This window comes from Plasmodium yoelii (genome assembly GCF_900002385.2).
Source record: "Plasmodium yoelii strain 17X genome assembly, chromosome: 1".
NCBI classification, from domain to species: Eukaryota; Apicomplexa; class Aconoidasida; order Haemosporida; family Plasmodiidae; genus Plasmodium; species Plasmodium yoelii.
This window is the reverse complement of record NC_036173.2, coordinates 217,721-241,789: the sequence shown is the minus strand read 5'-3', so window position 1 is coordinate 241,789 and position 24,069 is coordinate 217,721. Positions and strand designations below refer to the sequence as shown.

The window sequence follows — 24,069 nt, the reverse complement described above, 5'->3', positions numbered from 1 at the left end:
ATTCCTTTTTCTTTTTTTTTAATAATTTTCCTGAAATTCTGATATTATCACATATGTATATACATGTATAATATTAAGAAATGGGTATGATTAAATCGGGTACAGATAAATGAGTCTATCTCCTAACTAGCTTATTATTTATTATTTTGTTATTATATAATTTTTTAAAAAAATTATGAAAAAGTAGAAAGGTTGAAATAAATGTGTATATATGGTGCTTAAGTTTTATTATTTTATTCTGTACTTTTTTTGGAAGATAATAATTATCTTTTTCTTTAGGGTTTAGGAAATACATATATTTATATGGATAATATATGTACTTATTGAAATTAATGTAAACAAGTTTGTAAAAATGTGAATTATATATTTTTCATGAGTATATAACTATTATTAGGTGAAGTATCTACATAAAATATATATGAACATTTTTCATACATATACAATGGAAAAAGAAGAATTTTATAGAAAATATCAAGAGTATTATGGTGGAGACATAAATGAGATCCCTTATTTATTGGAAGGAAAAGATATATGGTTATATGATTTATATTTAAGTGTATTGAAACATGGTGGATATTCATGTGTAAGTCGAAATGCGAAATGGTTAAAAATTGGAAAAGAATTTGGACTAATAAATAAAGAAAAAAATATTAGATTAATAGAAATAAAAAATATTAAAGAATATTATTTAAATTATCTTAGAGAATTTGAAAGAATACATGATAATTTAAAAAAAGGAAAAATATTAACAAAAAAATATAGATGTCGTGTTGGAATAAATAATAATGATGTAAAAAATAAAAAAAAATCAGTAGTAAATATCAATGGAAATAATATACCAATATCTTCTAAAAGGATCAATAATAAAAGGAATGTTTCAAATACTGGGAATGGTAATACAAATATAATAATTAATGATTCTCATTTTAATGGAATGAATAAAAATTCTTTTTTTATTAAGGATGAAATATTTAGAGGAGAAAATGATTTAATTGTTGATAAAAATAAAATTAATACAGAAAATGAAATGTCTACTTTTAATTACCCAACTAATAATAATATAGATATAAATTGTAAGGCAAAAAAAGAAGTATATCATGATAGTTATACTAAAGAGAGTCGAAAAAATGAAGGAAAATATAAGAAAAATCAAAGAGATCATATTTTTAGAAATTGCAATAATATTGGAATAGAAGTTAGTAATGGTAATAATAATGATGATACTGTTCGAGGGATTGAAATTGCTGACATTCAAAATAGTGAAGAGATAGGTAGGTATAGTAATGGTGTACATGTGAAAAAGGGAAAAATAAATAATAACAACAATAGTAGCAATAGTAGCAATAACAATAATGACAAACAAATAGAAGATCAGATAATTAATAATGGAAATTTTTCGAATATAAATAATATGTCTTGTTATAATTTTACATATAATACAATAAATAATTATCAAAATAATTTAAATTACATGAATTATTTAAATATAAATAATTATGGAGATAATAGATATATAGGAAATCCCGATTACAACAATAATATATATTCTTCCAATTTTAATAATACTTCTATTTTTAATAGTCATATAAAAAATGAAAATAATATTAATAAATGTGAAAATAGTAATTATATAGGAATGTCCTATGTTAATAATAATTTTGTTGATACTAACTGTTCAACATTGAAGTTTCTAAATGAAAATAATTATACTGAATATAATGATTCTCCAATTATTAACATAGGAAATAATACTTTCCCGACAAATACGGGATATATCAATTATGGTTTTCTAAATGAAAATTATAAAAATAATAATATCGGTAATAATTATAACAACTTAAATGGTGGGATTCTACACAATAATGGCTATGTTGATAATGTTGTAAATTGTGAAAATTACGAAAATTGTGAAAATTGTGAAAATTGTGAAAATTGTGAAAATAATGAAAATTGTGAAAATTATGAAAATTGTGAAAATAGTGAAAATTGTGAAAATAATGAAAATTGTGAAAATAATGAAAATTGTGAAAGTTGTGAAAATAATTTAAACGATTTGAAGAATGGTATGAATGTAATTTATGAAAAAGAGAAAAATATTACAAATAACATGAAAGAAATAGATAACTATAAATATAATTTTGAAAATAATAAAGATATGATATTGTCTAAAATTGAAAGTGAAAAATGTATAGATATATATAGATTATTATTGGGATTATATAAAAGAAAAGAAAATGTTGGTGATTTTATATTATGCCTAAATATACTTTATTCTATATCAAAAATGGAAAATATAATTTCCAAAAAACAAACTCGTATTGTTATATGGTCACTTTTACATGTATTAGAAGATATACTTAAAATATTCTACGATGTATTTAATAGTAAAAAACGATCAATATATATTTTGATGTTTTTTTTTAAAGATTGTTTATTAAGAACCAAATCAATCGAAAAAAGAGAAAAACATATTTTTTCAAATATGGAAAGTAACAATAGTCAATATATTTTGTCCCAAACTTTGAAAGACAATTCGAAAAAGAAGAAAATTGAAGGTGAAAATTGTGAATCAGAAAAGGTAAGGATATAAAAAAATGGATAAATGAATAGTTAGATGCATCTATAATTATGCAAATTTATATAGATGGAAATAAAATATGACTCAGAACTGTTTTTAATTTTGTATAAAACTTTTTATTTTTTATATCTATTCTTAAGTGTGAAATAATATTGTTATATTTATATATATGTTTGGTGTGTTATTGATTTTTGTCTTTTTTTGTAGAGAAATGAAAAAGATCTTAGATCGAACAATAACGACATTTTAGCAAATATTTTATTTTTAAACAAAAAAATAGAAATAAGGGAGATGCTCGATTTGCATTTATCTTATTATGAATATTGTGTAGAAAAAAAAAAAAAAATTAAACGAGTATATGAGCTAGGAGAAAAATGGATTGAACAAAAGGATAAAAGAAAAAAAATGAATAAAAAATATGATGATAAAAATGAAGTATGTGCTGAAAATATTTGTAATAATGCAGATTCATCAACAAGTTCATACTATTGTAGTAGTGTCCATAGTACAGACATAGAAAATATGAATATAATTCGAAGAGATAAAAATGGAAATAATTTGAAATGTAACTATTTTTATAAAGATAAAAAATATATGGAAAATATTTTAACAAAAAAAAGTTCCATTGAGTTTGTTTTTATCATTTTGTATATACTTAATAATATGTTTCAAATTAGTAAATATAATTTCCATTTTTTCAATATGTCAACAAATTGTAAAGAGAGTAAAGAAAAAGATAATGAAAATGTTTGTGATATAGATAAAAATAAAAAAATAAGCGAAAATTTGAATCTATCGAAAGATAAAAATGAAATGACAACTATGCTTACATCTTTGAATGAAGAAAATAAAAATATTTTGAAAAAAGAAGAATTGTTAAATAATCAAATTCCAAAAAATGATTTTTATGATCAAAATTCGTCAGATGCATCATCATCGATTTGTAGTATGAACAGTTGCATAAATACTGATATAAATTTATTTTCCTCATTAAAAAGTGAGGGGAATATTATAGTAGATAATAGTAAAGATATATTAGATTATAAAAATAATAACAATATGAATGAATATGAAAAGTTTGAGTTTGAAAAAAATAGATATAGTTTGTATAAATCTAGTTATAATAAAATCGATGGTCAAGATAATAATACATTTTGTGGAGATAGTGAAGGAAACGAAACTAAAAAATATGGCATAACAAATGGTGAAGGAAATGAAACTAAAAAATGTGGCATAACAAATGGTGAAGGAAATAATGTTTGTACAGAAGTTTATGAGGAAAGTCATTCACCAAATTTGGCATGTGATGATACTGAAAAGTGGAATAAAAATGGGACAGAAAATGAATCCGAAAAATGTGCGTTAAAAATTGATTCCACTAATTTGAATAATAACAATACAAGTAGTATAGACAGTTCTAAGGAGACAAAGAAGGTAAATAAAAATAAGGAAGAAGTTAAAGAAATATACAAAAATCTACAAAATGAAATGTATAAGGATATGAAAAAAATATTTATTAAAAAAAAAGGAAAAGAAACGAAATATAAATTAATACATTATTTTTATTTAAGCAAATTTCTTAGTATATTTGAAGCAATATTTTTAAAAAATTTTGAAAATATAATATATCATGAAAAGGTTATTGAAAATGTATATATTAATATGTTTATTTGTATTGATATAATAAATAAGGAATTGGGGAAAAATATTTCTTTAAAATATATTTTTTTTCCATCACAATATTTAGAAAAAATGAACAAGATGAAAATTGTTGCACATTTTTCTTCCGATAACAAATTTTATTTATTTTCAAATAAAGAAAATCGAAAAGATAATAAGACAAAAAAAAATGATGAGATACATAAAGATGATGATTTTAGGAAAGACAATAAAAATGAGTCTATTGACTGTGGAAAAATAAATATAGAACCGTTTTCTAAATTTATAAACAAAGATGAAAATTTAGAAGATAGAGGAAATGAAAGATGTGGAGAAAACCAAAATGATCTTGATGATAATAATAAAGATGAAATTCAAAGAGGAAAAGAAGAGAAGGATAATGTAAATATGAAAAGTGTTAACAGTGTAGAAAAAGATGGAGTAAAAATAAATGGGGATAATAATAAAGAAATGGATGGAAAGAAATATAAAAAAAAAATGAGAAAATTATTTTTAAAAATATTTCGAAAAAATAATAGAAAATATAATATTTATAAAAAAATAGATGATAAATATTTAAAGGAACATTATAATTATTTCGAAAGTTTTTGTTGTAAAGAGAAAGAAAAAATGGAAAAAGATATTTTGTTAAATTTACATGAAATTATAAAAAATATATTATTAAAAATATATAAAAGAGTTAACAAATATTTAAATATTGGAATTTTATCATTAAATATATTAGCACATATATTGTATTTAATTCCTAAAAAATTATTTTATGTGTCTATTATTCCATGGATATTAAATAATATTATAAATGTAAAATGTTGTTATACTTATGTGAATATACCTTTATGTATTTTAAATTATAATGGGTTTATATTTTTAGAAATATTTATGAAATTTATAATTCAAATGATTAGAAATAACCTCCTATCAATTAAATCATATATTTTTTCATTCCTTCGTTTATCTTCTTTTCCGTTATATATTTATATACACTTTGATATCCCATTATCTCATAATCTTATTTTAACATCTCTGTCTTTAATATATAAGTTAGTTACTTATGATCCGGATTATTTGGCAACAGGGTTTATTATAGAAAGAGAATTTCAGAATCAAACCTCATCTGCTTTCTACAATAAAGGGATTGAAGTAGGAAATAACAATCAAGATGATAATATTTATATTAAAAATAATCCAAAAAAAAGAAAAAATTTTCAAACAAGCTATTTTAGTAGTAATACAACTAGTTCGTTTGGAAACGTGGGGAATGGCTCGTTTGAAAGCATAGCGAATGGTTCATTCCGAATTTGTGAATCTATTAACAATGAGAAATCAGTAAAATGTGAATTTAGTACAAACAAAAATACAGAAAAAGAAATAAAAAATGAAAAAAGAGAAGAAAGACAAAATTATGATCAAGATAATATTAGCGGAAAAAGAAATGAACTACTAGAGAAAACATTTTTAAAAACGCTTTTTTTATTTTTAAAAAAATTTATTTATTTTAAAAGTATTTTGAATTGTGCTAATATAAATGATATAGACGAAATGGTGGTAGATAGTAAAAGAGTTCAAGATATTTTAAATAACTGGAACTTAAATAATAAAGATATAAAATTTAAGAGCAGCGAACATTATACTTCTAATATTGAAAAGAAAATATTTTATTTACATGATAATTTAATTATATATGCTAAGGAAAATAAAATAAATTCAAATAGTGTTAAGAATATAAAAACATGTTATAATATAAGAAACCGTTATAAAAACCAAAACAATACACCTAACAATTATTCATATGAATATATGACATCCAATAACCAAGAAACACAAAAGCTCAGTATTTATGCTCACTCGATAATTTCTATACTTTTATTTTTATCGTCTCACCACAATTTATGGGAATCTTTATCTCCTTATATTCCATTGTTAGTTCATGTAAGGCATGTCTATATAAAGGGTGCATTACACTACCTACGCATGGTGCATTACACTACCTACACATGGTGCATTACACTACCTACACATGGTGCATTACACTACCTACACATGGTGCATTACACTACCTACACATGGTGCATGATTTATTTTGTTTATTTCGCCACTTGTTTATTTCTTCACTTTTTTCGCGTCGCAGATGGCACTAATTCGGACGGACATCAGCTCGTCCTTGTGGATAATACTAAAAGAATACTACTTCCGAAATTTTATGAGACAAAAAAGAAGCCCCCAAAAATGTAGGAAATATTCTAACTCAAAGATTGTGAGAATAGAAAAAGTAAAGTGATGTTGAAAGTTTTGCATGGTTTTTTTTGCTTTTTCATATTTCGAATTTATTTATATCTTTGGTGAAATTTGTTATTCCTCTTTAAAAATAAAAAATGGTTTTGTTGCATTTATTGTTTATGGAACAAAATGTTTTGCGTCTTTTTTCATTTTCGTCCCTTCCTTATCTTTAATCGGACTTAAACATATAAAAATGTTTACAAAGATGTTTACAAAAATGTTTATAAAAAAATGAGTTTATTTACCTAAAATAGTAGTATAAATATAAAAATGAGGATGTGAAAAAATAATAATATTGTAATAAATGGCATACTGTATGTGTAGAAATATAATCATACATGATGTCAGCTAAAGCTTGAATACGAATAAAAATAAGAATAAAAATGAGAATAAAAATGAGAATAAAAATAAAAATAGTTGATTTGTGTATATTTAAAAAAAAATTGGAAAGTGGATAATGCATATGTCTAACAATAGACTTAGTTAATATGCACAAATTTTATAAATATTTGGAAATAAATACAATATTGGATAAGCAATGTATATGGATAAACGATTAAATATGTAAAAAATAAAAAAGAGGGCCAATCGAGATGTTGATCTTATTTGTAAAAAAATTGACTTGATATAAAGAAAGAATAAATATTACAGGGTGACAAAATGGGAAAGGGTAGCAATAGTGGCAGTGGTAGCGATAGCGTACATATTTTATATTAATTCATGAACTATCGAACCAAAAAACAACACCAACAATAAGATAAGCAGTAATTAACAAAACGCCTTCTAGCCAATTACTTTCCCCATCTTGTACAATTGCCATTGTAACGATAACCGAGATAACTAATATAACACTTGATAAAGGAGAAAAGGCTAAGGTCATAGGTTTATTTAAAATCCATCCAAATAAAACTGTTATTGGTACAACAAAAAGGGCAATTTGAGCAGATGATCCAACAGCTACCCCCATAGTTAAATCGACTTTATTTTTAATCGCAACTGTAACAGCTGTTAAATGTTCTGTAGCATTACCAACAATAGGTAAAAGTATAACCCCAATAAAATTTTCAGAAATATTATAATATCTAACAACAGATTCAACAGTATTAATAAGATATTCAGAATGAACACTAACAAGAAAAGTTATTAGAATTAAAAAAATAGATCCTGTAATTACAGATAATTGTGGTGTTTCTTCAGTCATTTCTTTATCTTGAAATAGTGATATATGTGTATATAATTGGAATAATAAAAATAAACAATATGTTATAAATATTAAAACAGCTGTTATTCTTGAAACTTTTAATAATACATCAGTATTGTTATTAGTAGTAACTGAAGATACTGAAGGTATAGTTATAGCTAAACTTGATAATAATAATAAGGATGTACTACAAGTAGCTCCTTTTTCATTAAATTTTTGAACATGATGATATAACCCTCCTGCAAAAAATGACATACCTAAAACCAATAATAAATTTGATAATATACTTCCTAATAATGTTCCTTGAACGACATTAATTAATCCTGCTTTTAGTGCTTGAATAGAAAATATCATTTCCATTAAATTACCAAATGTTGCATTTAGTAATCCTCCAATAATTTCTCCTGTATGTAAAGCTAAATCTTCTGTTACATTTCCCATTAAAGCTGATAAAGGTATTAAGGCAATAAAATTAAAAAAAAAAATATATATATCTGAGGCTCCTAATAAATAACTAAATATACCAATAGGAATAAATAATAAAAGTATATTTAATTTGTTATTTAAAATGCTATATATTGAATTAAGGTCTGATTTTCTAGGCATATAAAATGGTTTGGTTTCATCAAAATCTCGATAATTTCCTAAATGTTCAATACATTCATTATATGGCTCTTTTCCATTACATAATAATTGTAAGTGTAAATTTTTATTTCCTATTAAATTTGTATCATTTAAACCTCTAGAATTTTGTATATTTCCTGCAGGATGATTTTTATTTAATGGTTGTGAAATGGTACGTCTTATATAAGACGTTGCGCGCACTCGTCCCATAACCATTTTGTTTAGAACTGTTCGAGTTGTTTCATATGGTATAAATAATATATGATTGGTTAATATAAAATCGTATGCGAAACCAATAATTATTTTATGAATAAAAAAATAATATTTGAAATAGTATACATATATCCGGTTTATAATTATATGATATATTTGTGTGAAGATTTATAGTGTGCTACACGCTAGTATTCAAATATTTTTTTTTTTATTTTTATTTTTATTTTTTTATTTTTTTATTTTTTTTTTTTTTTTACTCCGGATATATGTAGATAACTAAATGGAATTATAGTGTCATGGGTTTAGTACAACAGACAAGAGTAATAATGTAAATAAAAATATGGGGACATCATTACTGATAATTGAAGTAGCAAAAATATAGCTTGTATTATAAAATTATTAATATATACATATTTATATAAACAATATATATATATACATATATATGATTATTATGTAAGTTTAATGAGATATGAAAGGATAAATATTTTATTATACATAATAAAAATAAATACGGTTGGCACTTATTTCTTCATACAAGCATAGATATCATAGGGATAAATACTGAGATACATTTTATATGCACATTTGAAAAATAGAGAATGAATTAAAAATTATAAAATATTTCATGCTAAAAGAAAAATAAATAGGTAAATAGCTATAAATATATTTACAGTGATAAAAATGTGCAAAATGTTTTTAATTTTTCGAGTCGTGAAATAATATATACACAAACATTTTTATAAAAATCGAATTTTTTCAATGTTTTAAATTTATTAACTAAAAGATATGAAAATTAATAAAATAGAAAAACTGTAAAAAATTGTATATGTATATATTTGGTGAATATGTCCTAACCAATGTTCACATTTCTGTATACATGTTTCCTCTTTGTATTAGCGAATGACCATAAGCAAATGTAGTACTAAAATATTTTCAAAAAAATATAAATGAATAAGCACACACGAGTGCTTACAATTTGTATACATACATACATACATACATACATGTATATATATTCACATTATGCATTTTTATATGTAAACTTCCAATTGAACAGCCAAATAAGGTTTAGCTTTATTTTATGCTAATAAATAAAATGTTTGCTTTATAAAAAGGGGAATTAAGTTGAGAACATAAAGTTTGCCGTTATAGGGATAATTCATATTAATTTATTTGTGAATATAATATTGTACATTTTTGTACATATATATGGGGTGTATGTTTCTACAAAGTTAGTGATATCGTTTTCATTAATTTTTGGAGATAATAATAACTGTTGTTTCGTTTTTTTTTAATTTATTTTAAAAAGAAATTACCTTAATTAAATTGAATTATTTCTTAAGTTCACAAACAAAAGAGGAGTATGAAATAAATATGTTGACTTATTATATATATGTATATATTTTGTATTGAATATTTTTTGTTTAATAACAGTTATATTTATAAAAATTATATCTTTATGCTAAAGCTTTAATTATTTGAGTGGTCATTAGATATATACAAAGACAAGAGAAGTGGATAAAATATGAAAGAAATTTTCCATCGACAAAAGGATAAATATGTCATAAAAAATGCAAATAATACCCATTTAATTGTAAATTTTTAACAAAAATAATTTATAAAATACGGAGAATAAACACTATTTTGCCCTTTTAAAAAAATAATAATTTTTTTTTTTAATTAGTATTTAAATTGTGCACACATATATATATCCCAAACAATGCCTTTAAAAATAATATATATTTTGTCACAAATACTTAAGAATATATTGATATATTTAAAGGATGTCTATATAATCATAAAAAAGGGGGAAATGGAATTATACGATGTTAAAAATATGGGGAAATATATGATAAAATGTATTATAAGGATTTATTCTCATAATTAATTTAACTAATATATTTTAAAATAAAAAAATAATCCAAAATTTTAATGATAGAAAAACTGGTATGTTCTAGTATGCATTATTGGCTATTATTTTTGTCTGGCATTACGGTACTATAAAATGTGAAAAATGTTTAAAAAAATATATTTGTAAGGATTTTACATGTTGAAAGTTTCTACATTTATATTGTGGATAGTCTCGAAAATGTTTTTTTAAAAGAGTTATATGATAATATAGATTATATGAAAACGCATTATAAACTTAGCACAAAAGCTATCGAAAGTGGTATAAATAAATGTACATATTTTGCTTTTAAATTAATTTTAATAAAAATATGTTCCTTATTAATTTTCATATCACTAACTACTTTTAAGTAATCTTGAATATGCTTATTTTGTTAGTAAAAAAAATATATATAATTAAGTCATATTATTATTATTATCATTATTATCATTATTATTATTAATATTTTGGCCAAATCATAAATAGTACTTAAATAGGGTATAATTTTTTTGTTCCCCCAACTATAAAAAATATAAGGGATTTTATTTAATATCTTCAATTCATATCTTACCCAGGAAAATGTGATATATTTCCAAAAAAAAAAATGTTTGATATGTTAAATTGAATTATTTTAACAATTTAAATTTATAGGAGATGAATTCATGCAGATGGTATTTATTTTAAAACTATTTAATTTTTTTTTTGAGAATTATAATTTTTTATATCCATACGTGCGTTATTATTCCTTTATATATGAGAGAATAAAAAATAGATTGTAAATAATGCATAAATGAGATTTTTGATAGAATATATATTTTTAATTGGTATTATATAATGTAGTTGTTTTTTTTTATAAGCATTAATGTTTAGGTTATATCAAAATGTTTTCATTTCCTTATGAATTAAGTATTATTTTGTTATATTTAAAGAATGTAATTATGAAAAAAATATAATTTACATTTATATATTTTGATATATACAATTATTTTGGTATCATGCATATGCAAGGGTATACATGATTGTTGTATATGCAGCTACCTCTGTATGTATTTATGTATGTATGCATTTATGCATGTATGTATGTATTATATATGATATGCAGCTGCAAACATTCAAACTCAGAAAATAGGATAGTTCGGCTTGTTAAACTTTTGAATGGATAAATATCCAATCCTATCACAGAAATATAGCTCTATAATTGTTTATTTTGATGTATTTTTTTTGTTTTTTGTCATTATAAATCGCTTTTTCACACCCCATGTGTTTGTATGGTTCTGCATCTTCATTTATTATATATATTAACAATACTTAAATTAAAATAATGAATAATAAGAAAAGAAATAAATATGATAAACAAAATTATATGGCATTACCACTAGAAAAAACTGAAATAATTATCGAAAATATTTATAATTTAAAACATTGTTTGAATTTATATCGAAAGGAATTGCAAGAAAAAAACAATTATATCGATAATGCAAATGAAGATTTGAAGTTTTATAAAAGTGTTTTAAGAAATATCAATGTAGTATGGAAAATATTTAACAGTGATTTATTAAATTTAATAAATAGTGATAAAGGGATTAACGTACGTGTAAAAGAAGAAAATAATAGCAACAATGGAAATATTAAAGAGTGTAAGAAACGAGAAATAAAGGATGAACAGAGTGGTAATGAGTACGAAAATATTATTGAATCTCCTTATTATAATATAGAAAAATTTCATGATTTATTTTTAAAATATGTGAATAAAAATGATGGAAATGAAAGTGATGAAGAAGAGGACTCTGATTTTTTTAAATCATTATCAGAAGACGATATAGAAAATATAAAAGGAAAAAATAAAAAAATAAAAATAAATGAACAAGATGGGCAAGAAAAATCATTTATAAAAAATGAAAAAAATGGTGATAAAGAAAAAGGATATACTAATACAAAGCGAAAAAGGGATGAAAAAGGAGAAGATAGAGAAAGCTTAGACAACACAAAACAATGTAATGGAGAAAAAAATTCCAAAACAATTTTTGAAGAAAAAATAAAATTTGAATTTTTAGAAAATATAAAAAAAACATTAAATTTTATAAATAATATTATTTGTTTAAAATCAAATATTAATATTGATTGCGATTTAGAATATATAAGAAAAATAAATTATGAAAAAAATGTCTATTATGAAAAATATAAAGATGAAAAAAAAAATAATAATAATACCAAAAATGAATATAATAATATAAAAATAGAATTAGAAAGATTGGAGAAAAAAAAAGCATCTCTACTTTTTAAGCTATATAATTTAAATATATGTAAAACGATTATTGAAGATGGTAAAGTCGAAAAACCTGAGGATATTATGCAAAACGAATTAAAATTAGAAAATTTTGATGATGCTAAAAATAAAATAATATGCATTAATTGTGGTTATGAAAATTTATGTGAAAATGGTGTTATTTTGAGCGCCCCTACTAGTGGAACGATTGCAAAAAATGAGAGTAATAGTTTATGTGTAGCTAACCAATTATCCACACCAGGAGATACAATTAATGGTAATAGTAATACTACAAATATGAATAGCACGATCGATAATTCAGGAAAAAATGAAAATGATAATATAGGTAATAAAGTGGAATCAGAAATTTTGTTAAACTTTGAAAATTTAATTACAAAAGAAAAAATAATACAAAGCGATCCGTTTAAAAACTTAGTGAAAGAAACGATGAATATTTATAATACGTTAAAGGAAAGAGAAAAAGAAATAGTTCTTTTAAAAAAGGAGATATTAAGAATGGAAAATGATAAAGATGAAGAATATGATAATTTATTAAATGAAACAATAAATAATAAAAAAACATTAGTTAATAAAATTAAAGAATTAGAAATAGAGATTGTTACATATAAATTAGATAAAGATAAAATTGAAAACAAAATAAATGGTATGAAAAATGAAATTGATGTGTTAAAAAATATTGAAAACAATCAAACTATCCAATTAAAACAAAAAGAAAATGAGATTTTAAAAATGAAAAATAATATTGACACACTAAAAATGTCTGAAAATAATTTAAAAGAGAAAATAGAGATCCTAAAGAAGGAGAAAGATGGCTTATTAAGTTCAGAAGGATGTGTGATAAAAAATGTGAATATAAATAATGATAATGCAATTGGTGATGACTTAAAAAATAAAACAAGTGTTGATATAGATAAATATAATGAGCTTCTTCGTGAAAATGAAAATATGCGAAAAATTTTAGAAAAAAAAAAAGATGTTGAAGATAAGCTAATAAACTTAAAAAGTAGTTACGATTCTATGAGTGAAGAAATCGAAGAAATAACAAAAGAGTTTGAAAAAAAACAAGAACAAGTTGATGAAATGATTTTACAAATAAAAAATAAAGAGATGGAATATTTAAAAAAATATAATAATATGGTAAGCAAAGAATTTGCAGAAAATAATTTAAAACAACTCGAAAATAGTTATAAAGAGAAATTATCTTTGATAAATGATACATATGATAAATATAAAAATTTTTCAAATTTATATTTATCACTATTTTATCATGCTAGAGAAAATGCAGTTATATCAGATAGTGCAAAAGAAGAGCAAATGAATATAATTATAAAATTAAAAGAAAAATATGAATTAATTTTTCAAAAAAAAAAAGAATTGTCTGGAATATTAAAAAATTTGTATAATTGTAATAAAAAATTAATTACACAATGTAATGATTTATATAAAGAAAATAAAAAGCTGCAAAATACTTTATGTTCTATGGAAAAAAATAAATATAAAAAAGATTTGTCACCAAATAATGAAGATAATAATTTACTGATAGAAGAAAATAATGAATTGCGAAGAAGATTAATATGTAGTGTTTGTATGGAAAATTTTAGAAACTATATTATTATTAAATGTGGACATATATATTGTGAAACTTGTATTTTTAATAATCTTAAATCAAGGAATCGAAAGTGTCCACAATGTAAAATACCTTTTGACAAAAAGGATTTGCAAAAAATGTTTTTAGACTAACTTATGGTCCATTTTATTTCTCGTGATAGCACAAACAATGCACATATTGGATATGTGTTATAATATTGTGAAAGAAGATATATTTTTTTTTAAGCTCATTATTCTATGTGCATAAGCACAGTAAATAATTTGTTATTCATAGCAAAAGTTTTATAATATTTATAGACACCTCTTTGTAAAGATTTTTTATAATACATTTATAGCCATTTTTTTAAGACGTTTTTTATTCGTTTTTACTTTTTTAAACATTTTCTTGATATTCTCCCTTTTAAATTTTAGTTAAAGAGATATATGTGTATATATGTAGGTTCAAATTTTAACTATATTTTATTTTGTTTATTATTTTTTTTTAATACCCACTTTCTTTCCCCTTTACATTATCATTTGTGAATAGGCAAGTTGTATATTTTTTTAATTTAAACTATAAATAAAAATAAATTAATGGACAAATTAACCAATTTTATACTTTAGTGTGAACAAGGCATAATTGCTTTTGCGCCCATGTATATATATTCGCGCAAAACACTTTGTTATATATATATATATATATACGAAAATTTTGTAAGGTTGTTTTCCGATTTGTACTTTCAATAGTAAACGTTTTAATAGCCGTTGCTAGCGTGTTTTAGGATATTGATTGGTATGAAAGAAATTTTGAAAATAAAAAATTGGGAACATTCTACAAATATATTTTGTGATTTTTATTAATAGTTATTATTTTTATTTAAGATGGCCTACGTTATTAGTTTATCTGCATTGCCTGGTAATTTTAAATTATACGAATGAATAAATAAATAAATATATATATATATATCCATTTTGTTACTATTTTATTATTATATTATTTTTCGTATTTTTGTGGTCGCATGGCGAAACGGTTTATTCTGGAGACTAAGGTTTTACAAGGAGTGAAATAAATATTCCTTTTTTTTTACTGTTTTATTAATTTAATAATTTTTATTATTTGACGATTTGTTTAGATAACGACGAATTTACTAAGATGTTCATTTAATAATTTTATTATTTGTTTGTTTTTAATTTGATTAAAATTTTTTTTTTTTTTTTTTTTTTTTTTTTGCGAAAGTATATATATTATTCCCATCTTTCTATTCATCGAGAAATAACTTAAAATTTTGATTAATCCCAGGAAATATTAAACATGTTCAAAAAAAAATTTAATTAAAAATAATCCCAAAGCAGTTCATAATATATGTAGATATATATTAACACTTAAAAATTAGTACGTCCAAAAATGATAATGAAAAAAGGACTGGAGAGTTACATATCGAGAGGAAATTCAAAGTTCGTTGAAAATTTATTAAAAAAATATGGAACATTGAACAATAAAAATAGTACAATTAAATATAGGAATTATTATAATAGTTTGAATAATGTTTCCAAGAAGAATAGTTTAGTATTATATGATAAATGGAGAATAATTGGATATAATGGTAATCGTTATTTTTCAAACATAAATGTCCGAAAGTATAGCAGTAGTAGTAATCCTTCAAATGGAGAATTTTTCGAGGATGAAATGAAAAAATTTGATGAACGAATGAATAAAGAAAAATCCAAACATAAAAAAGTTTTATTTTTTATATTTAGTAGTATAGTAGGATTATATATGTATTTTGAATCATATAATCCCGAGTTTTTTATGTATGATGTATTTTTAGATCTTTGTTTAAAATATGTAGATAGTGAAGTATGTCATGATTTATTCTTGTTATTAGGGAAATATGGATTATTACCATATGATACAAGTAATGATAGTGTATATGCAACATCTGATATAAAAAATTTAAATTTTATAAATCCTTTTGGAGTTGCAGCTGGTTTTGATAAAAATGGTATATGTATAGATAGTATATTAAAATTAGGGTTTTCATTTATAGAAATTGGTACAATAACACCGAAACCACAAAAAGGGAATGATAAACCTCGAATTTTTAGAGATGTAGAAAATAAAAGTATAATAAATGCATGTGGATTTAATAATATAGGATGTGATAAAGTTACTGAAAATTTAATTAGCTTTCGAAAAAAACAAGAAGAAGATAAACTATTAAGTAAGCACATTGTTGGTGTAAGTATTGGAAAAAATAAATATACAGAAAATATTGTGGATGATTTAAAATATTCTATTTATAAAATTGCTAGATATGCAGATTATATTGCAATTAATGTAAGTTCTCCTAATACACCAGGATTAAGAGATAATCAAGAATCAAACAAGTTAAAAAATATTATTTTATTTGTGAAGCAGGAAATAAATAAGATAGAGGAAAGTGGTCATAATGGTGAAAATTTTTGGATGAACACAACAAAAAAGAAGCCTTTAGTTTTCGTTAAATTGGCTCCAGATCTAGAAAATAGCGAAAAGAAAAAAATCGCTCAAGTTTTATTAGATACAGGAATAGATGGTATGATTATTTCTAATACTACAATAAACAAAATGGATATAAAAAGTTTCGAAGATAAAAAAGGAGGAGTCAGTGGAAAAAAGTTGAAAGACTTATCAACAAATTTAATATCAGATATGTATATATACACAAATAAACAAATTCCAATTATAGCATCTGGTGGTATACTTACAGGGGCAGATGCGCTGGAAAAAATTGAAGCTGGTGCATCAGTTTGCCAACTATATTCTTGTTTAGTTTTTAACGGAGTAAAATCCGCTATTCAAATTAAAAGAGAATTTAATAATGCGTTATATCAAAAAGGTTATTACAATTTGAGAGAAGCTATTGGAAAAAAACACAATAATGCAAAATCTTTGAAAGTGTAAAAAAAATGTTCATTTATTTAAAGAGCAACATAACTCATGTACCACATCGTATGTATACTATAGATAATGATACAAGTGTTTTAGGAATTATATGATGTGTTACAATTTTTATGTAGTTACGAAAAAAATGGATATTTTTAATTAGTATTTGATGCATCTGTTTGAGCATGTTTAATCTGTATATATTGCGTATGTTTGTATTTTTTAATTTTATCTTATTTAATTCTTTTATAATGATGGAATAATTTTTTTATTAACTTGAAACGGTAAAAAAAATTATGAATTTTTGTATATCTATGTTGATGGGTATGTAGAAAAGTATACCGATATGAGAACTAGGAATCATAACCATATAAGGTATGTATAAATTGGTTATTCGGTTAGTAAAAGTGGATATATCATATTATCATTATTTCGATCCATATATTTAAGACGAGACACAATTTGTTTTCTTTTTTGCACTATATAATTGTCTATTTTTTGATTATTTTATTGTTTCATATTTTATTATTCGTAGATATATTTTTACTGTAAAGTTTTACGATTCGAGTTTAAGTGGGTAGGTAAAATATTTAAGAGTCATCTTTTTTTTTGGCATATAATTTGACCCAATCCTCAGCATTTTTTATGGTCTTATATGGATCATGCTTTGAGAATAAAAAGAAAGATTGTATTTCAGCCATACTTAAATTAAAATTTTGAAAAATCGTAGAAAATTTATCAGCCAAATCATTATGATTCGGAAAAAATCGTAAAAACATATTTTTATATTGATACATGCTTGCATAAGGAATAAATATTTTCATATCAACTCTTCCAGGTCTAATAAGAGTACTAGGAAGTTTTTCAATATTATTAGTTGTCATAAAAATTATTCGTTCTTCTGTTGCAACTACACCATCTAATGCATTTAAAAGGCCACTATATGATACACCTAATGTTCTTATAGAATGAGAATCATTATTAAATATAGAATTTGAGGATTGTGTTGAGGTATTAGATTTATTTGTTGAATTTTTAGTAGTAGTATTATTATCTAGTGCTGAATTGAGAAAAATAAAATCAATATCTTCGAGAATTAGAATAGTTTTTGGAGGAACTGTGGCTAGTAGATGTATGAATCTATCATCAGTTAGATATATGTCATTAACATTTATAGTGCAAATATTAAAATCAAAATATCCCGCTAATGCACTGATTAGACTACTTTTTCCACATCCAGGTGGGCCATGTAATAAATAACATCTTCTATATGGTATACCTTTATCAATGTACCACTTGCTTGAATTAAGAAAAGTTTGTATATCACTAATTATATATTCACGTAAATTTTCAGGTAATATAACTGAATTAATGGGTCTTTTATTTTTTGGTGCTCCAAAAGGTCTCCATTCATGGCCAAAAGTTTTATATAATAATGTTTTTCCTTCTTCCTTTTTATCTATATATATTTTTGCATCTTTTAATAATTCTTGAAATATATATTTAGACCATACAAAAGTGCTTAATTTTATATTTTCAAATGGCAATGATCTATTTGTTTCAGAAATCATATTTTTATCTCTATTTCTTTCAATAAATATAAATGTATTATTATATATAAATAAATGATTACCAACACTTGGAAGAAATGAAAATATAGCATTTTTACAATTTTTGTCATTTATTATTTGTGTTTTTAAACTTAAATGTCTACTAATAATTCCCTTTTTTACCATATATTCTAGTATCCAATAATAGGAAGTATCATTTATTGTTATTTCTAGCGATGTAAATAAATTTTTTTTTATAGCACTATACATGTAGCTATTTAATCTATTAGCAACGGTGACAAATGCACCAACAGATATTATACCAACACCTGCACTAAAATATTCATTTTTTGTTATATTTTTAAATATCGACGCAAAAAAACCATCTTTTTCGTCAAATGTATATCCTAAACTTGCATTTTTTTCTGCGTTTAATTCGCAGTTTTTGTTCATCATCAGCTTTTGCATTATTTCGACATGTGGATGAACATTTGTGAAAGTAATAACATCAATGAAATACTTTTTTTGGGAATAAAATTATATGATCAATTTACACATAGGTAGTTGGTATGTGTTTTTTAGGTAATAAATATGGGCTACCTTTTAATTCTCTAATAAATGTGATAAAAAATGTTTTTTCAGTATGATTAAGTCGTTCTTCTATATGATATATTTTTTATCATTGTTTTCTTGTTTAATTATGTATCCTCATTTTTATATGCCCAACTTATATTTTATCGTAATTATTTAAACTTTTTTTTTTTTTTTTAAATAGAACTAAGCACATTCATATGAAATGAATATATGCCAACCAGAAAAAAAAGTAAATATAAATATGTATGTATAATTTTTATGGGAATATTTTTTCTATCGTTCAAAAGTCTCTTACTACTTTATACTGAAGAAATTATAAGTCATTTAATTATGTGCATGTATGTATGTATATATATATATATGTAAATTATTTTTTTTGCAATTTTAATAAAATTATTCTGTTTTAGCTACATTCGAGGGAATAGTACAACTATAAATTATGATAATGTGTTTAGGTGATTTAATAATTTTTTATTTCATTAAAAAGTGGAAATAGTATAAAGTATGGGGAAAAACAACATGCCAATGTTACGAAATTGTGAAAATTATTTGCAAACATATTTATATTTTTTTTTTCTGTATGTAATTAAACGTATTATTTTATAATAGATTTGTAACATTAAAATATAATTGTGTTTTTTCTTAGCAATCGCATTGAGAATGATATGAGTAAAATGTGATGAAATATACACAATTTGATTCTATTTTTATTATATTTAAATATAGTTTTTTTATAAAGCCATAGAAATTAATTTTTTACACTTATATATTTTGTATATATATTTATGTGAAAATAATATTGGTTTCACAAATACAGCATATTTATAAAGATCTCTTAAATTTTTCGCCTTTAAAAAAGAAAGTAAACTTTGTTATTTCAACCAGTAATTTTTATGATATCTTTTAATCATTTTAAATATTAATTTGATTGGAAAAATAATATACACAACTAAATTGTATTTTATTCAAGTGTATATTTTTATTATGTCTTTGTGTAATGTTTTTAATATTTCAAATTTAATAAAAGTATAGAGAGAAAAAGGTGTAAAACCTTTGAGTAAAAACAATGCAAAACGCACATTTTCTATTTAGTATAATTATGTATGAATGATTATATATATTTTATATTCCTTTTGAGATAAATTGTTAATTATTATATTAAGAATTTTTTAATATAGTGTAAAACAATTTGGAAATAAAAAAAATATAAATAGTCTTTTGGTATAATATAATTCTTCAAGAGTTATATATTTTTAAAAAGTTAATTAATGGACAGATTGTATTTTATACATATTATTTGTTTTTTTTTTTCATAAGTTCAATTTATAAATTAAATTGGTGAAAGGTGTTGAATTTTTCATTTTTCAACATTCTTCTATACTCTTTATATTTAGTCTTTAAAAAAAATAAATAAGTGCAAATACAAATAAAAGGACTTCAAATAAACATAAGAATGTTTTGTTAAATAAGTATACAAACATGATAAACAAAACAAGGAAATAATATATAAAATAGTATGCTAAGAGATGAAAGAATCTTTTTTTTTTTGAAATATGATTTTAAGAATAAATCATTTTTTAAGCATTCCTTTATTATTTTAAAGAATATACACACACTAAAATTAAAAAATAAAAAAAGTTAAAAAGGTAAACTATGTAAGAAGCACATAATGAAATAATATTAAAAAAAAAAAAGGGCAAATGAAAAACATAATGAATAATAAGTAAATAATAAATAGAATGAATTATATGCATAATCTTAAACTGGTAAAATTAATAGGGGAAAAAATATGCTATAATATGATGTAATGTTATATATTTTTTATAATTTATACTGCATATAAATGGATGAGTAAAATAAGGATATTTCAAAATAAAATATTAATATAAAGAAATAATAAGCATATATTATATGCATATAAAATAATGTGTGGTAAATTAAAATTTATAATTACCAAGTTAATATTGTGAATAATAATTAAATTAAAAATATATTAGTATAGAAAAGTTCGAAAAAAAATTATTATAAACATACATTTGTGAACAGAATATATATGTATATATAATTATATAAAAATCCTTCCATTTTTTGTGGCTTGTTTATATATTACTTTTGTGAATTAGCCTTTCTCCGGTTTTTACTTTATTATTTAAAAAAATATATTTTTAAATAAAATGGAAAATGATAGAAGGAATAACCCTCAAGAACATGGTGATATGAACGGGGGGTTTAATAACTTGAACTATTATAATAACAATGCCAATGGTATGAATAGTGGAAATGTCATGAATAGTGGAAATGGTATGAATAGTGGAAATGGTATGAATGTGGGATATTACGGTGTATACGAAGAGCAAAATAATAATTTTAATATGAATACAAACAATACAGGAATGTATATTAATGCAGAAGAAAGTTTTAAGAATAATCAAAATACCAATAATAGCGCGATGTATAACAATTTTAATATGAATAATTCTAACTATAGTGAAAGTAATTATAATAATTATAGTAATTATGGCGCCAATTACAACATGCCCAATAATATGAACAATGCTAGCAATATGAATAATATTAACAGCATGAACAATACTAGCAATATTAACAGTATGAGCAATATTAACAGTACTAACAATAGTGGGTATAACAACATGGGAAATATAACGCCAAATTATTACCAGAGTGACCAATATATATTAAATAAAAAAACCGCCAAAATATTGTATATATATAACGTAACAAGTGAATATTCTGATGAGAATTTTATTTATAGCCTATGTTCTATTTATGGTAGTGTTGACACAGTTAGCTATATAAAAGGGAAAAATGTATTTATAGTAAAATTTGGATCTGCAGATGATGCATTAAACGGATATAAAAATTTACCAACACATTTTAAAGACTTTCAATATGAACTTCGTAATGAATCTAAAAAAATTAGTTATTTTAGTGAAAAGGCTAATAGCCATAAATATATTTCTCCTAACCTTTCTGAAAAAAAATTTTTATCATTAAGCTCAGAAAAACGAGAAAAAATTATGAGCATAAAACAAAAAGAGCTATTAAGAAAGTGTAAGGAAAAATTAAATGAATATATTAACATGTTCAATAACAAAAATATAACAGAAGATGAAAAAAATAAATTACAAGCTTTGATAGATCATATAAAAGCACGAATACATGTATTGAATAATCAATGTGATAATTCAAATTTCGGAGGAATGCAAAATCAATATTTAACAAACAATTATAATAATACATATGAAAGTAACATAAACACTAATAATATAAGCGTAAGTGGCAATAATGCAAACATTTCTAATAATATAAACTATAATAATAATAATAATAATAACATTTATGCAGAGGGTAGTACTACTATTAAAATTAATTCGTTGAATAATATTCAAAATAACGAAGACTTAAGTAATTATATAATTCAAAACAATTCTATATTTTTAAATGAGCATATTTCATATCTTTCGTTATTTACATTTGGTGAAAAATATGCAATAATTAAATATAGTAGCCAAAATGCAGCAAAAACTGTTTTCAACAATTGCAATATGTGTAATATTAATGTAGAATTTGTCCCCGATGATAACGGTAATCAGCAAGGTAACTAAAGTATGATGGCTGAAAGATTTCCAAATTTTAAACAATTGCCGATTGGAAGATATATTTTTTTCGCAAAATTTCCTATTTTGTATAGAATTGCATATATGTGTGATATATTTTAAAGCAAATGAACAAATATATATAAACGTTTGCCTTTTTTATTATTTTTTTGCATGTTTTAGTTTTTTGTTGATGATGTTACTTTAACGCAACACAATGAATATTATTCCTCTTTCTAACTTTGCTTTTTTTTCAAAGAAAAGGGCATAATAATATTTTTAAATACATATTATGATGAATACTCGAACAAATAAATTGTATTTTGTGCTTACATTTTTATGGATTGGCAATATTTACTTAAATTATATATTTAATAGTAATGTGTCGTTGTTTTGAGTTTTAGTGGGCACAAAAAGTAGTTTATTTGTCTCATTTGAGTCAATTTATTTTGCGTTTTCCTTTTATTATATTCATTTGAAATTTGTATTTTTTACTATTTATTTTTCGTATTATTTTGTTTATTCATATTATATTTTTTTTTTCCGTGGGCATGTGTGTGAGCGTGTATATTTCATGTACATATTAATATACATTCTTTGTGAGTATATAACCATGCCTGTGCGAAAGGATATATAATGTTTAATTATTATATAATTTTATTGTAAATTTTTTATGAATAAATGAAAATAATAAAATTAATATACATATATAATGTCTTAAAATATATATATTATATACTTTATCCCCTGAATGGAAGTAATTTAAATAAATTTTTATAATTTTAAAAAAAATATTTACTGTTGATTAAATAAAAGAAGTTAAATATTTGTCATTATATATAGTCTAAAATATAATTAAAATTAAATTGTATGAACAAAATAATACATCCATTGTAGGGTAACAAACTTGGATGGGTAAAAATATAGCATATAGTATATCTACAAATACACATATAATGCATACACAATTGTTCGGATATGTATTGACTCAACAAAAAAAGTGATAGTGGTGAATGTATTTTGCTCGTCCCAAGTGGTATAGAA

The 24,069-nt window shown here is 22.5% G+C and overlaps 6 protein-coding genes across 6 annotated transcripts; 4 read left to right on the top strand and 2 right to left on the bottom strand.

Annotated features, from left to right (window-relative positions):
• Nucleotides 1-442: 442 nt before the first annotated feature.
• Nucleotides 443-6,536, top strand: PY17X_0104000 (AT-rich interactive domain-containing protein, putative; the record flags this gene model as incomplete). The annotated part of the gene is made up of 3 exons (XM_022957800.1): nt 443-2,578; nt 2,786-6,187; nt 6,387-6,536. 3 exons carry the CDS (start codon nt 443-445, stop codon nt 6,534-6,536), a joined length of 5,688 nt encoding a protein of 1,895 aa, XP_022811224.1.
• Nucleotides 6,537-7,253: 717 nt separating this feature from the next.
• On the bottom strand, nt 7,254-8,576 carry PY17X_0103900 (cation/H+ antiporter, putative; the record flags this gene model as incomplete). The annotated part of the gene is made up of 1 exon (XM_720101.1): nt 7,254-8,576. The coding sequence occupies one exon, from the start codon at nt 8,574-8,576 to the stop codon at nt 7,254-7,256; it is 1,323 nt and encodes a 440-aa protein (XP_725194.1).
• Nucleotides 8,577-11,785: 3,209 nt separating this feature from the next.
• Nucleotides 11,786-14,491, top strand: PY17X_0103800 (trophozoite exported protein 1, putative; the record flags this gene model as incomplete). Its single annotated transcript, XM_725390.2, has 1 exon — nt 11,786-14,491. The coding sequence occupies one exon, from the start codon at nt 11,786-11,788 to the stop codon at nt 14,489-14,491; it is 2,706 nt and encodes a 901-aa protein (XP_730483.2).
• Nucleotides 14,492-15,743: 1,252 nt separating this feature from the next.
• Nucleotides 15,744-17,282, top strand: PY17X_0103700 (dihydroorotate dehydrogenase, putative; the record flags this gene model as incomplete). Its single annotated transcript, XM_725389.1, has 1 exon — nt 15,744-17,282. The coding sequence occupies one exon, from the start codon at nt 15,744-15,746 to the stop codon at nt 17,280-17,282; it is 1,539 nt and encodes a 512-aa protein (XP_730482.1).
• Nucleotides 17,283-17,854: 572 nt separating this feature from the next.
• Nucleotides 17,855-19,282, bottom strand: PY17X_0103600 (uncharacterized protein; the record flags this gene model as incomplete). Its single annotated transcript, XM_725387.1, has 1 exon — nt 17,855-19,282. The coding sequence occupies one exon, from the start codon at nt 19,280-19,282 to the stop codon at nt 17,855-17,857; it is 1,428 nt and encodes a 475-aa protein (XP_730480.1).
• Nucleotides 19,283-21,582: 2,300 nt separating this feature from the next.
• Nucleotides 21,583-23,034, top strand: PY17X_0103500 (RNA-binding protein, putative; the record flags this gene model as incomplete). Its single annotated transcript, XM_724872.1, has 1 exon — nt 21,583-23,034. One exon carries the CDS (start codon nt 21,583-21,585, stop codon nt 23,032-23,034), a length of 1,452 nt encoding a protein of 483 aa, XP_729965.1.
• Nucleotides 23,035-24,069: the final 1,035 nt, after the last annotated feature.